The sequence below is a fragment of the Argentina anserina genome, chromosome 5 (assembly GCF_933775445.1).
Source record: "Argentina anserina chromosome 5, drPotAnse1.1, whole genome shotgun sequence".
Taxonomy (NCBI): domain Eukaryota; kingdom Viridiplantae; phylum Streptophyta; class Magnoliopsida; order Rosales; family Rosaceae; genus Argentina; species Argentina anserina.
The window spans coordinates 3,005,434-3,019,305 of NC_065876.1; the positions used below are offsets into that span (position 1 = coordinate 3,005,434).

Below are 13,872 nucleotides of genomic sequence, written 5' to 3' on the forward strand. Positions count from 1 at the left end.
CTCTCACATCAAACCTTTTCATTTTTTCGTAAATTTACATCAGTTTATTTCGACTTCCATTGTTAAGATTTACGAGCTCACCTATCTCTACTCAGTAGCTCTCTATGTGCAAAGAAACACTACATTAGCATAATACAACTACAATACAGATAGTACAGTATCATCTCTTCTTTTTCTCTTCTTTCTCTATTTCCAGTAGCACAGGAGCTGCCGGTATGCTGAACCACCACTCTCGCAATCGTCTCATCAACCTCTCCGTGCTAGTTTTCCTCATTGGTGAATACCTTGTAAATGCTTCCAAGAAGATCAATAGAACAAAATATTTACCAGGGAGGAAGGCCAGAGTCAAAGCCATGACTAAAAGAGCCACTGCAAATTTTTCGCTTGCCTGATCATCACATGGAAAAATAAGCAAATATAAGAAGTTTACTAGAGCCTAAAAGGTGAGGGGGACACTGGAAGTACAACATCACATATAATCATTATCCAGAGACATGGTTGCAGGAACCAACAATAGCAAAGAGGGGAGAACCTGAGGAAAAAGTGACAGCAACAAAGCACGTAGCTTTAAGAGAACAACGTTCCCATCCTGCACAAATCCTTCAGTTAGGGAAATTGCATTCTGAACTGCCAAAAGCTGCTCCATGGTATTCATCGGGGGTGGTGCTACCACCTTAACCTCATGATCAGATATTCCTTGGGTAAAACATCTGGTGAGGATCATGAAGATTGCAACAAAAACCAGCGTCAATGCAAAGGCATACCTCAGCCAACCCCTGAAATGCACACCATTCAAGTTAGCTGAAAATGGATGCCCATAGGGGAACATGCGGAAAGAAATACAGCCGAGCTTAATGTCAGTCTCCATAGTCTCTTTATTACAGTTACGACCTCCTTTTCTCTCACAACATCTATCTACTATCCTATAAGACTTCTAAGGAATATGGTGACCAAATTGAAAAGAAGGAAAAAAAAACACAATTTCCATAAATTATTTCTTCTGATCACAATTGCAAGAAGGACAATAGGTTTTATGCATTATTCATTTAGTACTACTGTAACCAACCAAAATGAATACTGCTATGCCAAACGTGCACTGTTGCAGCAATATATGACTTGTTATTCAGTATCATAGAAAGTGTAGGCACAGACACAAGCAGTTAGTCAAAACTGTTCTTACGTCAAGCCATCATCAAGAGTTTATAATTGAAAATCATTTATATTCCCAACCTTTCTCTCCATAAATCTGGATAATGATTAATAAGTAAAGAGTAAAGCAAGAAAATACTACAATTAAGATTGCTTTGCATAACATATAACAAGCCCACTTTACCTGCAAATGATGTAAGTGAAAACAGAACAGAAAACCAACGACTTCAGTGGATCATCCCATAGTGCTAAAGAGAGAAGCCACTTCCCTAATTCCAACAGTGGACAGAGCAACTCCTGTAAGTGATCAAAGTTCAGAAGATGATGCCAGAGTATGGAGCAATGCATAAGCTAAGTGAGGAAAGAATGGGTGAAACTCATGCCCATATCCGATTGCATGGCATAAGGATAAACAAGTGCTTTACAGCCAAGTTACCAAGGTAATGAGAGTATCACTGGAGTCTTTTGGCTACAACAGATGATAATTAATAATTTATCCATACCTTCATCACTGCAAAGTTTGTATCAATGCCTTCCACTTTGACTCCATCTACTGAAGCTTGTGCTTGGGCCACCTTTTCATAGTTGTTTTTTGATTCCTTAACTGCTCTTTCTAGTGAAGTCAGTTGTCCAACAGTTACCTCACCCACGGAAAGACCAGCCTCAACAGAATTATTAGAATTTGTTCCAAATGCAAAGCCCAAGTTAGAAATCATATCTAAGGCTGAGATTGAATACATTCCACCTCCAGACTTGGAACTGTTAGACCTATTTAATTCGCTTACGGTTGACATATTTGCGAGAGTTTCCAGTATTAAGTCTCCACCTGGTAATTGGTCACAAAGATTGAACATTAAAAGACCCTCACAAAGTAAAGGAGCAGAAGAGATTTCTTGAATGGCTTGTACTCTCAGTATCCCAAGCACAGCCTTTGATAGTGCTTCATCTCGTTTGATCCCCTTGATTTGGTATCTATGTATAAATCTATGAACGTACAAAATCTCTCTTATGATCGCTAGCCAATAATCACGACGAGTATGACCCTTCAGCTCAGGGAACTCTATCACAGCGGGTTCTGATCTACAGAAGAAATACTGTAAACGTGATAATCATGTTCCAATAAGGCAATCTTTTTCCTTTTGCAAGTTTAAGTACTAAGAAGGTAAAATGTACAGCAAAACTCTAACCAAAGTAACCATAAAAGAAAAATGTAATGCTCAATAAACTTACAATGAAATTGATTTGTAGAAGACTGCCTTATCAAACAGTCTAGTACCCCATGGACCAGTCAACTCAGGTTTCACAATCTGTTTCAGATCATCTGATAGGTCATATCGTTTTGGCTTGTCATAAGACACGACACGCAGAGCCTCAAAGTAAAGTGCATGGTCAGTCAAAATCAACCGTCCTGTATGCGAACCATAAAAGATGTAAAATGTCAAAAATACTGGATAGTTATGCATTGACCATTCTACAATTTTATTCACATCTACCAACCAGGCCATGTAGAAATTCCCACATGCTCAAGAACTGGTTGTGTAGTTACTGTTCCATCCACTTCAAGAATTCTCTCTCCTCTTGATGATCGGACAGCAGAAAGAAGAGACGACTCTGATTGGGTCCTCATTTTTCTTATTGCTCTGTATGATAATAATAATATTAAAATAGTGGCACTAGATATGAGGTCAAAGGGATATGCTTCCAATTTTACAAACTTCAGGAATGAACAATTATTCCAACATTTAGTAATGCATTCTGAAGATTATATTCCATCAACTGTGGAAGTATGCATCATGCAGTATCTCCACTTAAAAGTACATTTATTTGAACCTTTAGTGGATAAAACTTGTTGTGAATGAAAAAGAAGTTATAAGTTAGACAGCAACCTACATACAACCAAGCTAACCCTGTGTGGTGTCTTTGGGACCTAGTGGTCACGACCTTCACTATTTAGGGTGGAGACCAGAATTTAACTTATCATAATGATGTCCAAACTTGTGCAAGAATTTTACTGCTAGTATAAGAAGGTAAAAGGCTATTACTAGGCTTGCTATCTCCATCTGGTATTCCTAGGTTATTTATTTATTACGTTCTTGTTTCCTGAAATAGTGTGAAATGCAAATGCGATTATAGTATTTACCTTTCTAGTCCGCTTAGATACTTGTCATAAGTGGAGAACTGAAGTCTCCCACTAGTTGATGTTGCAAGCACCTCAAACAGATTTTCGCTAATAATCACATTTGCAATAATTGGAACTGATGGAGCTATTCTAGAGAAAGCCTCTACTCCAACTGATAAATCCTCATTTAACTGTAAAAAAGACAAACAGAGTCCCATTAAGAATATAAGATTTGCATGTCAGGAGGTATCAACCTGCTAATAGTTGGGTATACAGTGCCAGTAACAATGGGGTAAACCCATTTCAAAGCATTGTGGACATTTGCAATTCACAATTGGGTAGCGTGATCCTTTTGTAAAATATACATTAGAAAATGTGTATCAGAGGACTCACCATCAAAATTTCAACAATAAAAGAAATAAATTTCTAAAGGGGAAAAAAAACATATCATAAAATTTCAAGCTTACATTTAGCAAAGGTTGGCTGTCAGAAGCTGGAGCCTCCCAAGCTAGCATCATATCATATGTTAGGCGTCGAAACCTTTTATCAGCCAGATGACCTGTCACCTGAGTTGACAGAGCAAGAGCTCTGAATGAGCAATATTCCAAAAAGTTTCTCGGAAAGCAAGATGGATGTTTTATAGACTCAGAAGCCTCTGCCCTGAAGCGTTTGCAAAGCTCAGTTGTAGGCACACCAAGGATTCTGCAATATTGTTTTGTAACCATAAGCAAAACATTCACGAAACTAGAGAGAATGTTTTTAGAAATATAAGTAACAAAACTTGATATTTATATGAAGCACCTAACAGTAAAAAAATAGGATTCTGATGGAAACAATTTTCAAACTGGTAATCTATGAGTTAAAAACTTTACAGAGTATGAAATGTAAAAGAAGAAACTTACTTGGAGCATCTACGGACAACTACATTTGCAATAGGAGATAGCTCGGCTATCCAATTTGTCGAGGCTGAAGGAGACCTCTCCATCTCCTCCAACTCGTCATCAAAAGGGCTTCGATTTCCAATCAACCATTTGAATGATCCTTCTCTCACAAGATTCTCAAACATATTTCTGGTTTTGCTTGCCACCGCCATCCCCACTTCTCCTCCTACTATGTACAAAAGTAAACTGCAACGAAATACACCACAAACTCATGCTCACATTTCTTAACTACGACCCAAGAACTTTCAAATTTGCTAATTTCCCAATATTAAGCTTTAGCCGCTTTATCATCCCAGTAACTGCCCATAGTCATTATACTTTAATCATTCAATATACAATCATTTCAGTTCTTACGATCAACAAACTAACAAGAACTCTTTTCACCAATAACCAAATTTGACCAACTAACAGTAGCAATGAATCAATCTCTTTGGATTTGCCACAAACCAAACCAATAAAATCATATTCCAAACACAAAACTCGAAACCAGCAGACAAAACTAAATCCAACAACTACAACATAATCTACTTACCAACAAAATGCACAGTCAAGCTCACACCTTTACCAGCAGCCTCAGCTTTCCCCGATCAAATTCTCCAACTTTCTGCAACCTTTCACAAAACCCAACTCAGATTATATGCTGAGGACCAATCTGGAGCAACCCAGTTGAACAATCTGCGAGGTGTTGACGAGTCGGTGAGAACAGCCACGTAGAAAAGACATGGTTTATTCTGGCGTGGGGGTTTGGGGTTTATATTAAAATGAAGAAACAAGGAAGACTAAGATTGATGGGATAAGAATAGAATTGTTCTTCAGAGAGCAGGAGGTGTAGTGTTTTCGTCATCTCAGAGAGTTCTTTTCTTCGTTGAGAAATCGGTGAGCCGAAAAGATGGAGTGAGGTTGGGTGCAGGTCATGTTCCGGTGGGACTAACTACATTTTTAGGCCCAATACTTAATTGTAATTATCTACTTAATGAAGTTTCACTAATTACTGCTCTGGATTTGCTTTGTGGTGTTTTTTTTCCCCCAAAAGCTTTCTTTAATGAAATGATGATTGTTATTTATGTCCCAACCTGGCCAACCATTTTGTCCAAAAAAACCTGGCCAGCCATAGGTGTATCTTCAATTCGTCAGGTCTTCGCCTCACAATGAATTAGTTGTTGCATTTGAGCTATTTATCTAATTAAAAAACATAATAACAAGAGTCATGATAGATCGTTTTGTGTTTTTCCTATAATATATGGACTTTGTGATATTTTGTAAGCCTGATTTCTTCGCAAAAGAGATCTTTATTTATTTAAATGGTGTAGATTTCTTATTTTAGATAACTTTCCGATCATATTTTTGCATCGTAACCGTTCAGATCTTAACTCCTAATGTATATATTATTTTTATAAATTTTCAGCTAATTTAGTTATCATTAAAGTATTTAAAACTGTAATTTAGTATTATAAATACAAACGGTTTAGGTTTTGAAATATTCACTCATTCATGGTTTTAATACTTTTTTGATACATTAACGATCACTAAATTGGTTAAAAATTTATAGATATAATCTATACATTAAGATTTAGATATAAACTGTTAAGATGCAAAAATATGATGAAAAAGTTGGTTAAAATAAGATATCCGCACTATTCAAATAAATAAAAATCTCCTTAGCCAAAAAAATCTTTATCTGTTTGTGTAAGATCTGTTTGTTGGCCAAGCAATTGTCTATTAGTGAAGGTAGTATCAATAATTTTAGTTACTGTTACAAGCACGCACATTTGCAGCGCAAACAATTGAGCGAGAAATTTGTTGCTTAATAATTCATCTTTACAATTCTCAGATGTCAAATGTGACCAAACCTCATAATTTTGTCGTACTCTATGTCTCTATCACCGTCATAAAATGATCAATCCTATCTTCATCTTCATCTTCATCTTCAGATCACACCATTATTGACATGCATCCTTATCACATTCCAATAGTTCCTTCAGCATGAAGTTCCAGCTTAGAGCCCAGAAAACACCACAACAAAAAGCCCAATTCAGTAGATTATGGGCTATAGAATTTAAGTAATTATTTTACAATCCTTGCTATTGAGTTTCCATTAATGTTCTTCCATATTGAACAAAAGCATGTTTCTTTCCTTTCCTTTCATTCAACTTGCAAGCATTGAGCATGTATTCTTGTGTTTCTGGTATGGACTAGTTACATTGATTATTGCTAGCTGCAGCATCTATATATGCATTGGTGATTGGTGAATTTGAGACTTTGAGTTGAACAACACAAAAGAAGAGGTGTTTTATTCTGCTCCGGAGTATTGGTAGAGTTTTCGCCCAATACATAGCTTTGCACAAACAAGTTAGAACAATCTGTCCATCACTGTCCCCTAGCCAATTCAATTTTCTGCAAAATCACATGAATACTCAAAGAGTTTAATCCCTGTTACTGTGTTTGATCAGTATTCACATTCCACATGCTTCAGCATCTCTAAATGTATAAATATAAGGGCCACAAGCTTTGGAGCTAAGCTAAGTAGCTAACTACACCTCAACATTTTACTCTTCTTGCGGGAGACCAACTTATGCTGTCGACCTGATTATTCTGGATTTAAATTGATCTTACACATAATACAAATCCCAAATGTGGACTCTTTCATTTAGCAGTATCGTTTGACCCCTAGTTTCCAGGCATTTCTGCATATGTGCCTGTCCCAAGAAAATAAGACATGCATGGACATAAATCTATCTTCTTCTTTTTTTTTTTCTTTTTTTTTTTTTGAAAACGAAATCTATCTAATATGTGCTCTATATATTGATCTTCCACCTTCCTATGCACCATGAAATGTGTCGAAGATGATCGGAAAACTAATTTTGTCCTATATTATAATTGTGCTTCCAACATTTAAATTATTTAAGTCATACAGAAATGAAGAAGTAAATGTCATTCAACTTTGTATGTTCAGTTTGGGGCTGGGGATGAAGGACATGTATGCACATTAGCACATACATAATCATTTTCCCTTTTCCCTTTTCTTTCTCAATCTTAGTTTTTTCATAGTAGTGGGCAAGGAATAAAATATTGGTGATTACAGAAATATACAGGGTCTAAAAAATGGAAATTTCGACGGAAATTTCGGGGAAATATCGATCTTGAAAAAAAAATTGAGAAAATTGATGGAAATTTGAATAAAAATATGGAAATTTTGAATGAAATTTTTAGAGATGTTTCTTTAATCAATTATCTACTATATTTTATAAGAAAATATCGTATAACTATTAGTATATAATGAGTTATAGTAATTTGAGGTAAAACAGTAGTTGAGAATTCTGAAAAATTAACACTTTAACGTTTAAACATCTATTTTTTTTTATGACTGAGATCTCAAAAAAGGTTAGGTCATCACATTTTATATACATATGAATATGATACATTGAGCATGAAATTACATGGGTGAGTTATAATAACGTAGAGAATCTATGAGATATAAAATTTTAAATTATTAGGCATTCGTACAAAATTTTAATTATTAGAACCTTATACCACATAGAGAATCTGATATAAATATTAATTTATAGTTTTAATGAGTTGTATAATTTAACATGATACGGTATATACTTAACCATTGAGAATTAACAATAATTTACTTTATTTATTTAATTCATGACCCAATAAGACATGAAAAATAGGATAATGATCATGAAATGTGTAACTAAGAATGTAATGAAATTAAATTAAATTATATAGAAAACTATATTAAAAGGTACAAAAAAATTTAAATTTATTAGAAATATCGGGAAATATCGGTAGTGAAATTGAATTTAATTATATATAAAATTATATTAAAAGGTACACAACATTTAAATTTATTGGAAATATCAAAAATATTGGGAAATATCAGAAAATATCGAAAATTTCAGACGAAATTAATTTGGTATGACAAAGATATTACTCGAAAAAAATGAAATTATCGCCGAAATATCGACGATAATTTCAATTTTTTAGTCCTTAGTAGTGGGATGACACCCTAAAGATTTCCACTTCCAAATAAAAGCTCTAAAGATGATTAACTAGTAGAAGGGTCCTTGAACTTGCCCATATATGTTCTCAACTTCCCAACTTCACTACCTAATATGTGATCCTCGATCTAATTATTTGATACAATCCATATATTCACTAACTGTTTCCATGGGACCCTTGAGCTCTATTCCTCCTCTTTGTTCATGCATATTCTCCAAGAGACAATCCAATACATGGGTCAAAAGAGGGTCAAAGAGAAAAGAAGAAAGATTCAGCCATTCAGGCCAGTGGGATATGATGGAGGGAGAGCTAGATATATAGCTTTTTTTTTTGGACAAGAGATATATAGCTTTAGAGATCAAGGTTCATAAACCCTTGACATTTCGAGGGGTTGGAGAATAGTGAGTGAGTGCCCACAATAGCCCATGCCTCATTTGGCCCATTCTAGTTGTTTCCTCTCTCTGTCTCTCCAAGCTTCATGGATGCAATGCATCTAACCCTTCTTCCTCTCCAAAACACACTTACAAATTAAATTTGAAGACAAAAAAAGCTTCATTTTTTTTTCTTCCCCCAATCATCCACTTCATGAATTGGCAATGTCTTATAAGATTTCATGTGTATCTATCTATTTGTGGGATATCACAGCATGCTTTGGTTAAGTTGTCCCTCCTGGATAGTGTAGGTTGCTTGTCAATTCTGGTTCTAAGTTTGTGACCGTTTGCGACCTTGCTCCTCTTCGGTTGAAGGGTCATGCTCAAAATATTAATTCCTCTAATTAGTCATTTCAAAACTTCTTATTACCGACATAAATACAAAGAGAATTCCAAAAGTTTAATCTGATATTAATTTATCCAAGTTGCTGTTGTGCTACTGATGATGTTCACATTAGACAGGTCGGAGTTGCTGATCATCAAGCCGTGTGTGAGCTGTGGCCTTCATGTTTTTTTTTTGTTTTTTTTTTAAAAGAGGATCAAAGGGTTTCACTCTTAGTCGACATGAGCTGTGACCTTCATGTTAGTCGACATGAGCTTAGTGTTTATCCACTCTTAGTTATGACGCAATCTGGATTGACTGTGTTTTTCCAACCATAACACTATTCTGTACCACTAAAATGGTTACATCTCTCTCTCTTTTTTTCATTTTGTTAACCTCAGTGATGATAGTGATGGTTAATCAGTTTTTACCAAATGTGGCTAGCAATAGCTAGCTGACAATATCCAAGTTGGAGTTCAATTATTGCAAATCAGGATTCTGCAGAAGAAGTTATTACAGTTACTGTACTTATGAAACAGCTGTGTATGGATTGGAAGTTTGGAATTGAAGGATATGAGATTAATTTCTTTCTGAAATTGACATTTTCGTAATGCTGTTTGGAACTCTGGCAGTCTGGTTTATGCTTCATTGTGACTCTGTTTTTGAATTGGCGCTGCCAATATATGAATGCTTGGACTCAGAATCGATTAATATTATAGTCTCATTCTTTTGTCTAGCTTTTACATAGATCCACTACTAGGAGTTTTTTTTTCCTGATGAATAACCACAACTAGGAGATAAATTTGACTGTATTCCTTAATTGTATTAACCTGGATAAAGTTTCCCATATGAGTAAGGATTTTACAATTAAAGTATGAGACTTTGCACTTGTGCCAGACATAGCATGAAGTGCATGGGGACAAATTTTATATAAAAATAAAATGCCCTAAAATAAACTATATGGAGAATATCGGGAGGAGATGGAGCTAGAGCAATAGCATCTTCATGTGTTTGTTGTATGGCAAAGTTGCAGTAGCATCCAAACTTGTAGTCAGACTCTTTGAGACTCAGAGAGACCAATAATTAGTTGAGGTATACTGGAAGCTACTATCAACTACTCCTCCATATCCTGCTTCTATCTTCACTCTTTCCAACTCTTTTGCCCTCTGCTACATATGAATATATACATCAATTCACTGAATGGATTTTCACTTTTGAGCAATAAGTTTACAATCTCAAAAGAACTAAAGATAGCTAGTACCTGCATTGTTTCCATATCATTTTCTGTCTCTGAGTTGAAGTCATGGAAAGAGCTTGCTGCTGTTAACTTCATTGACAAGAACTGAATTTATAAGGAAAAAAAAAGTGTGAATTTTTCAGTACAATGAGTTAAAAAATATAAACTATTTATATGATCATTATCGATTGATTAACTGACCTCAACCTGGTTATGCAAGGACTGCACATAGTTAATTATCTCGTCTAGCATTACCGCCATTCCCATAGTCTGTAATCATATGACAATGAGTATCGAAAAATTATGACACTCGAGGTTTATGTTGCTGTCACATAATATGCTTTACTATAAAAACTTTCTTTACCTTAGAGCAACCCGGGACAATGTCTTGCAAGCACTTCATTCTTTCATTGATTTTTCCTCTTCTAACCTGGTGTGACAATAATGCAGCATTGAATAAAAACCAATAATGCATTTAAGATTGATATCTATTTGAGTACATTTATCTACAATATACCCTTTCTGCTAAACTATGACTATCAGTAGCTTGGCCCCTCCTGGCTCTAACATGAACCACTTCCTTTGGTATATCATCTTCCTCCTCACTACTGATTTTCACCCTCTTCCCCCTTCCCAGGCTCTGCATAATAAACAAAACAAATTAATCATCACTGAAAAGACTAATTACAAGCCAGAAAAGAATTGTGAAGATTTTGATTAATGGTTACATTTTTTCTGTTGATCCCAGTTTTCGGAACTGGGGGATTGGAAACTGCAGAGCTGCTTTCTGACATCTCCATTGCTATTCTCTTCTTGCTTTCTTGGAATTCAGGTTCTTGAGCCGGGATGATGCACTGAGCAGCTGGGGCTTCATCATTCTTTAAGTTGCTGTTGTTGTTGTTGTTGTTGTTGTTGCTGGTGCTGCTACTATTCTGTTGAACAAAACCAGCCGGAATGTTTTCGACCAAGCTTCCAGGAAATTCAGGTCCTTGGTTGTTGCCAAAAAACTTGTCACTTGAAAAGGGCATGTAGCCCTGAAAATGATTCAAGCTTGAGTAGTCTAAAACACCAAGGTGAGTGAATTGGTCTGCATATTGGTTTAGAAGTTCAATATGGCTTCGGTCAAGGTCTAAGAAAGGAAAAGAAGGCTTCAAATCTTCTGTGAACTGAGCCATTGGATTTGGTAGGCAGACTCTTGAAAGCTCTCCTGCTAGCTCTAAGCCTAATTGGGTTTTTGGATAAAGTAGCTGCCCAAGTGTGGAACCACTATTTATAGTGTAGGATTACATCTGCATGTAATCTGATATTACCTTAACAACAATATATTAGTTGATAATGGTAATCATAATGAGGAAGAATTGGGAAGGTGCCACGTGGCAGAGTTCCCTAGTGGGACCTCTCTCAGGAGATATATATCCAATAAAGAGTGTTGCTATTAGCTATATGACATGAATGAAGTGATTAAGTTTAGAACAATGTTTTGGGGTGTTGTGGATTGAATTAGACTTGCAATTTTTGGAGGTAAGTACTAAGCACTAGGTGCTAAACCTTGTTGGGATGGAGTTGCTATCAAGCATTAGGTGGGAGACACTGCTGGTTGTTTCCTCAGCAATTTGAGTGAATTACATTGCAGATTGTTGTTACATTTTTTTTTTTATGAAAGATTGTTGTTACATTGCTCTCCACACACAAGAGCAAACTTTGTTTTGTATATTTTTTTTATCCCACTTCACACATGTCAGTGATGTTTGAAACCATCACCTCCGCAGTGATGTTTTTACGAATAACCAAGTCACAACTCACCGACATATTGGATGTGTATAAAAAGAAAAGCAAAGTTGTACCCGTATCATGTCCTAAAGGCCTTGGGCCTAGAAATAATGAATCTGCTCTCCCAAGCTCATTTGGGGCCTATCAAAATGAATTTTAGTCCACTTATATCAGAGTTTGCTTCACAAAAATTCTCACCATAAACATCTGCATCATAGCATAAGCTCTAAATTTCTATAGTCACATATATAATTAAATAGAGGAAGAGGAGTTCAGAAATTCCATACCATCCTAATGTATATCGACGTGCCCAATTCTGAACCATATGCACCTTCATCAGTTAAAATTATATCTACAACATGAGTGGAGCCACTGCCTAAAATTTAGGGTTTTGGATTTGTATAACAAGACTCAAACTCAAACTACAAAAAGAAGAAAACACACATTGCCTTCTTCTCTCCTTTTATGAGCGGAACCCTAGCCGCTCCCCCATTTAGGGTTTTCAAAACCCTACTACTATCTCTACTAGTTATACTATCTTGCTGTCTCTTACATACCCACACTCTTTCCCGATCACAATGTCCACCCTCGAGGAAGTCACCGTCAATTTTGCTAACTCCTTGGCTCTTGCTAGCGGAGATGTCTCGTTCATGAATCCATTAGATGATCCTGGTTTGCTCAATGGTGGTGGTGGCCGGTGGTAAGATCATATTGAATGATACAACCACATTTCTTGATAACAATCAATCTTTGAGGCAGCATTCAGATCTTCTAAAGCATGATGAAGACCAATTCAAACGAAGCAGAAGAGCCACAACCGATGTTAGTTTGCTTTCTTGGCTTGTGATGGGAGATGGTTGATTGCGGCCAAGCTACAATCCTTGTCTAGGGTTTCACAAGATATGTTTTGGGTTTGAGATTTCAGGTCTTGGTCTAAACCCAATAGTTTAGTTTAGTTTAGTTTAGTATTTTGCTTATTACTAGTATTAATCATAGAATTTTAATTTGAACTTATTACCAAATAATAGTTATATGCCGCATACTAGTTTTGAGTTTAGACTTATAACAAGTCTGATTCATGGATACAGCGGAGTGGTATGTAATGACTACTCATGCCACAATTTTTATAAAAATTTAATGATTTGTCGTAAAAAAACAAAAACTACAAAAGAAGAACAGATACATGCACAACCTTAATGGGCCATGAAAGAAGTCTCATTCAAAACCAAGTCCACAGTATATACTAATTCAAGGAGAGAGACGGCCTGACTATTAAGAGTTATTTTTAGCCGGTCCTGATTGTTTCTTTGAAGTTCTACAGATCGATTGCGAAGTCCCAATCAACAACTGGCTTTTAATAGTCGGAGTTCGTGCTGATTAATTTGCTCAGGATTTGGTTACTGTTACATCGTCAAACACTTGAATTCTGAGAATGAGGAGGATCAGAAAGCAGCTACCAGTTCTTATCAGTATACAGTACGTATACTGATTGAGATACAGAATAAAGACCAAAGTGAATGTATTCGCCTTGATGTTTCTTGTATTGTAAGAAAGCAAGTAGCGCAGAACCAAGCTGTACATATATGGAGTTTTAGCTAGCCACTGAAATACCAAAACATGGGTAGAAACGTAGAATGAAGCAAACTAGCTAGTAATACAGACCTCACTGCACAATAAGTATCAGATGAAAATATATACTGCTAAAACCTAAAATTATATATACCATACAGGTGCTAATGCTATGGAAAAATAAGTGTGTCAACTATATATATGTCAGTATGTGCATGTGTTTGGATTGAATATAGAGAAGTTTTAAATACACACCTCATTTATTTTAATAATACAAACTTCTTAATATACTACCAATCTAAAATTCCATGTCAATTATTCTCTAA

General features: G+C 35.7%; 2 protein-coding genes across 2 annotated transcripts; both read right to left on the minus strand.

Annotated features, from left to right (window-relative positions):
- Window positions 1-3: 3 nt before the first annotated feature.
- On the minus strand, window positions 4-5,117 carry LOC126793774 (uncharacterized). The gene is made up of 10 exons (XM_050520395.1): window positions 4,742-5,117; window positions 4,171-4,395; window positions 3,736-3,970; window positions 3,290-3,459; window positions 2,647-2,789; window positions 2,380-2,557; window positions 1,653-2,229; window positions 1,334-1,446; window positions 533-776; window positions 4-388 (listed from the first exon to the last, which is right to left on the minus strand). The coding sequence occupies exons 2-10, from the start codon at window positions 4,359-4,361 to the stop codon at window positions 161-163; spliced, it is 2,079 nt and encodes a 692-aa protein (XP_050376352.1). The 5' UTR covers window positions 4,362-4,395; window positions 4,742-5,117; the 3' UTR covers window positions 4-160.
- A 4,715-nt stretch (window positions 5,118-9,832) lies between these two features.
- On the minus strand, window positions 9,833-11,401 carry LOC126795200 (transcription factor BEE 3). The gene is made up of 6 exons (XM_050522044.1): window positions 10,936-11,401; window positions 10,725-10,847; window positions 10,572-10,637; window positions 10,409-10,477; window positions 10,232-10,312; window positions 9,833-10,136 (listed from the first exon to the last, which is right to left on the minus strand). Exons 1-6 carry the CDS (start codon window positions 11,380-11,382, stop codon window positions 10,038-10,040), a joined length of 885 nt encoding a protein of 294 aa, XP_050378001.1. The 5' UTR covers window positions 11,383-11,401; the 3' UTR covers window positions 9,833-10,037.
- Window positions 11,402-13,872: the final 2,471 nt, after the last annotated feature.

Bases quoted from the DNA above. Each gene is read 5' to 3' on its own strand.
- LOC126793774 (XM_050520395.1), bottom strand. From the start codon at position 4,361: ATGGCGGTGGCAAGCAAAACCAGAAATATGTTTGAGAATCTTGTGAGA. The intron at 2,230-2,379 runs GTAAGTTTATTG...TTTCTTCTGTAG, and splicing joins TTCTACAAATCAATTTCATT to ATCAGAACCCGCTGTGATAG. The intron at 389-532 runs GTTCTCCCCTCT...TGTGATGATCAG, and splicing joins TGCTGTCACTTTTTCCTCAG to GCAAGCGAAAAATTTGCAGT.
- LOC126795200 (XM_050522044.1), bottom strand. From the start codon at position 11,382: ATGGCTCAGTTCACAGAAGATTTGAAGCCTTCTTTTCCTTTCTTAGAC. The intron at 10,848-10,935 runs GTAACCATTAAT...TTTATTATGCAG, and splicing joins CTGGGATCAACAGAAAAAAT to AGCCTGGGAAGGGGGAAGAG. The intron at 10,638-10,724 runs GTATATTGTAGA...TTGTCACACCAG, and splicing joins GTCATAGTTTAGCAGAAAGG to GTTAGAAGAGGAAAAATCAA.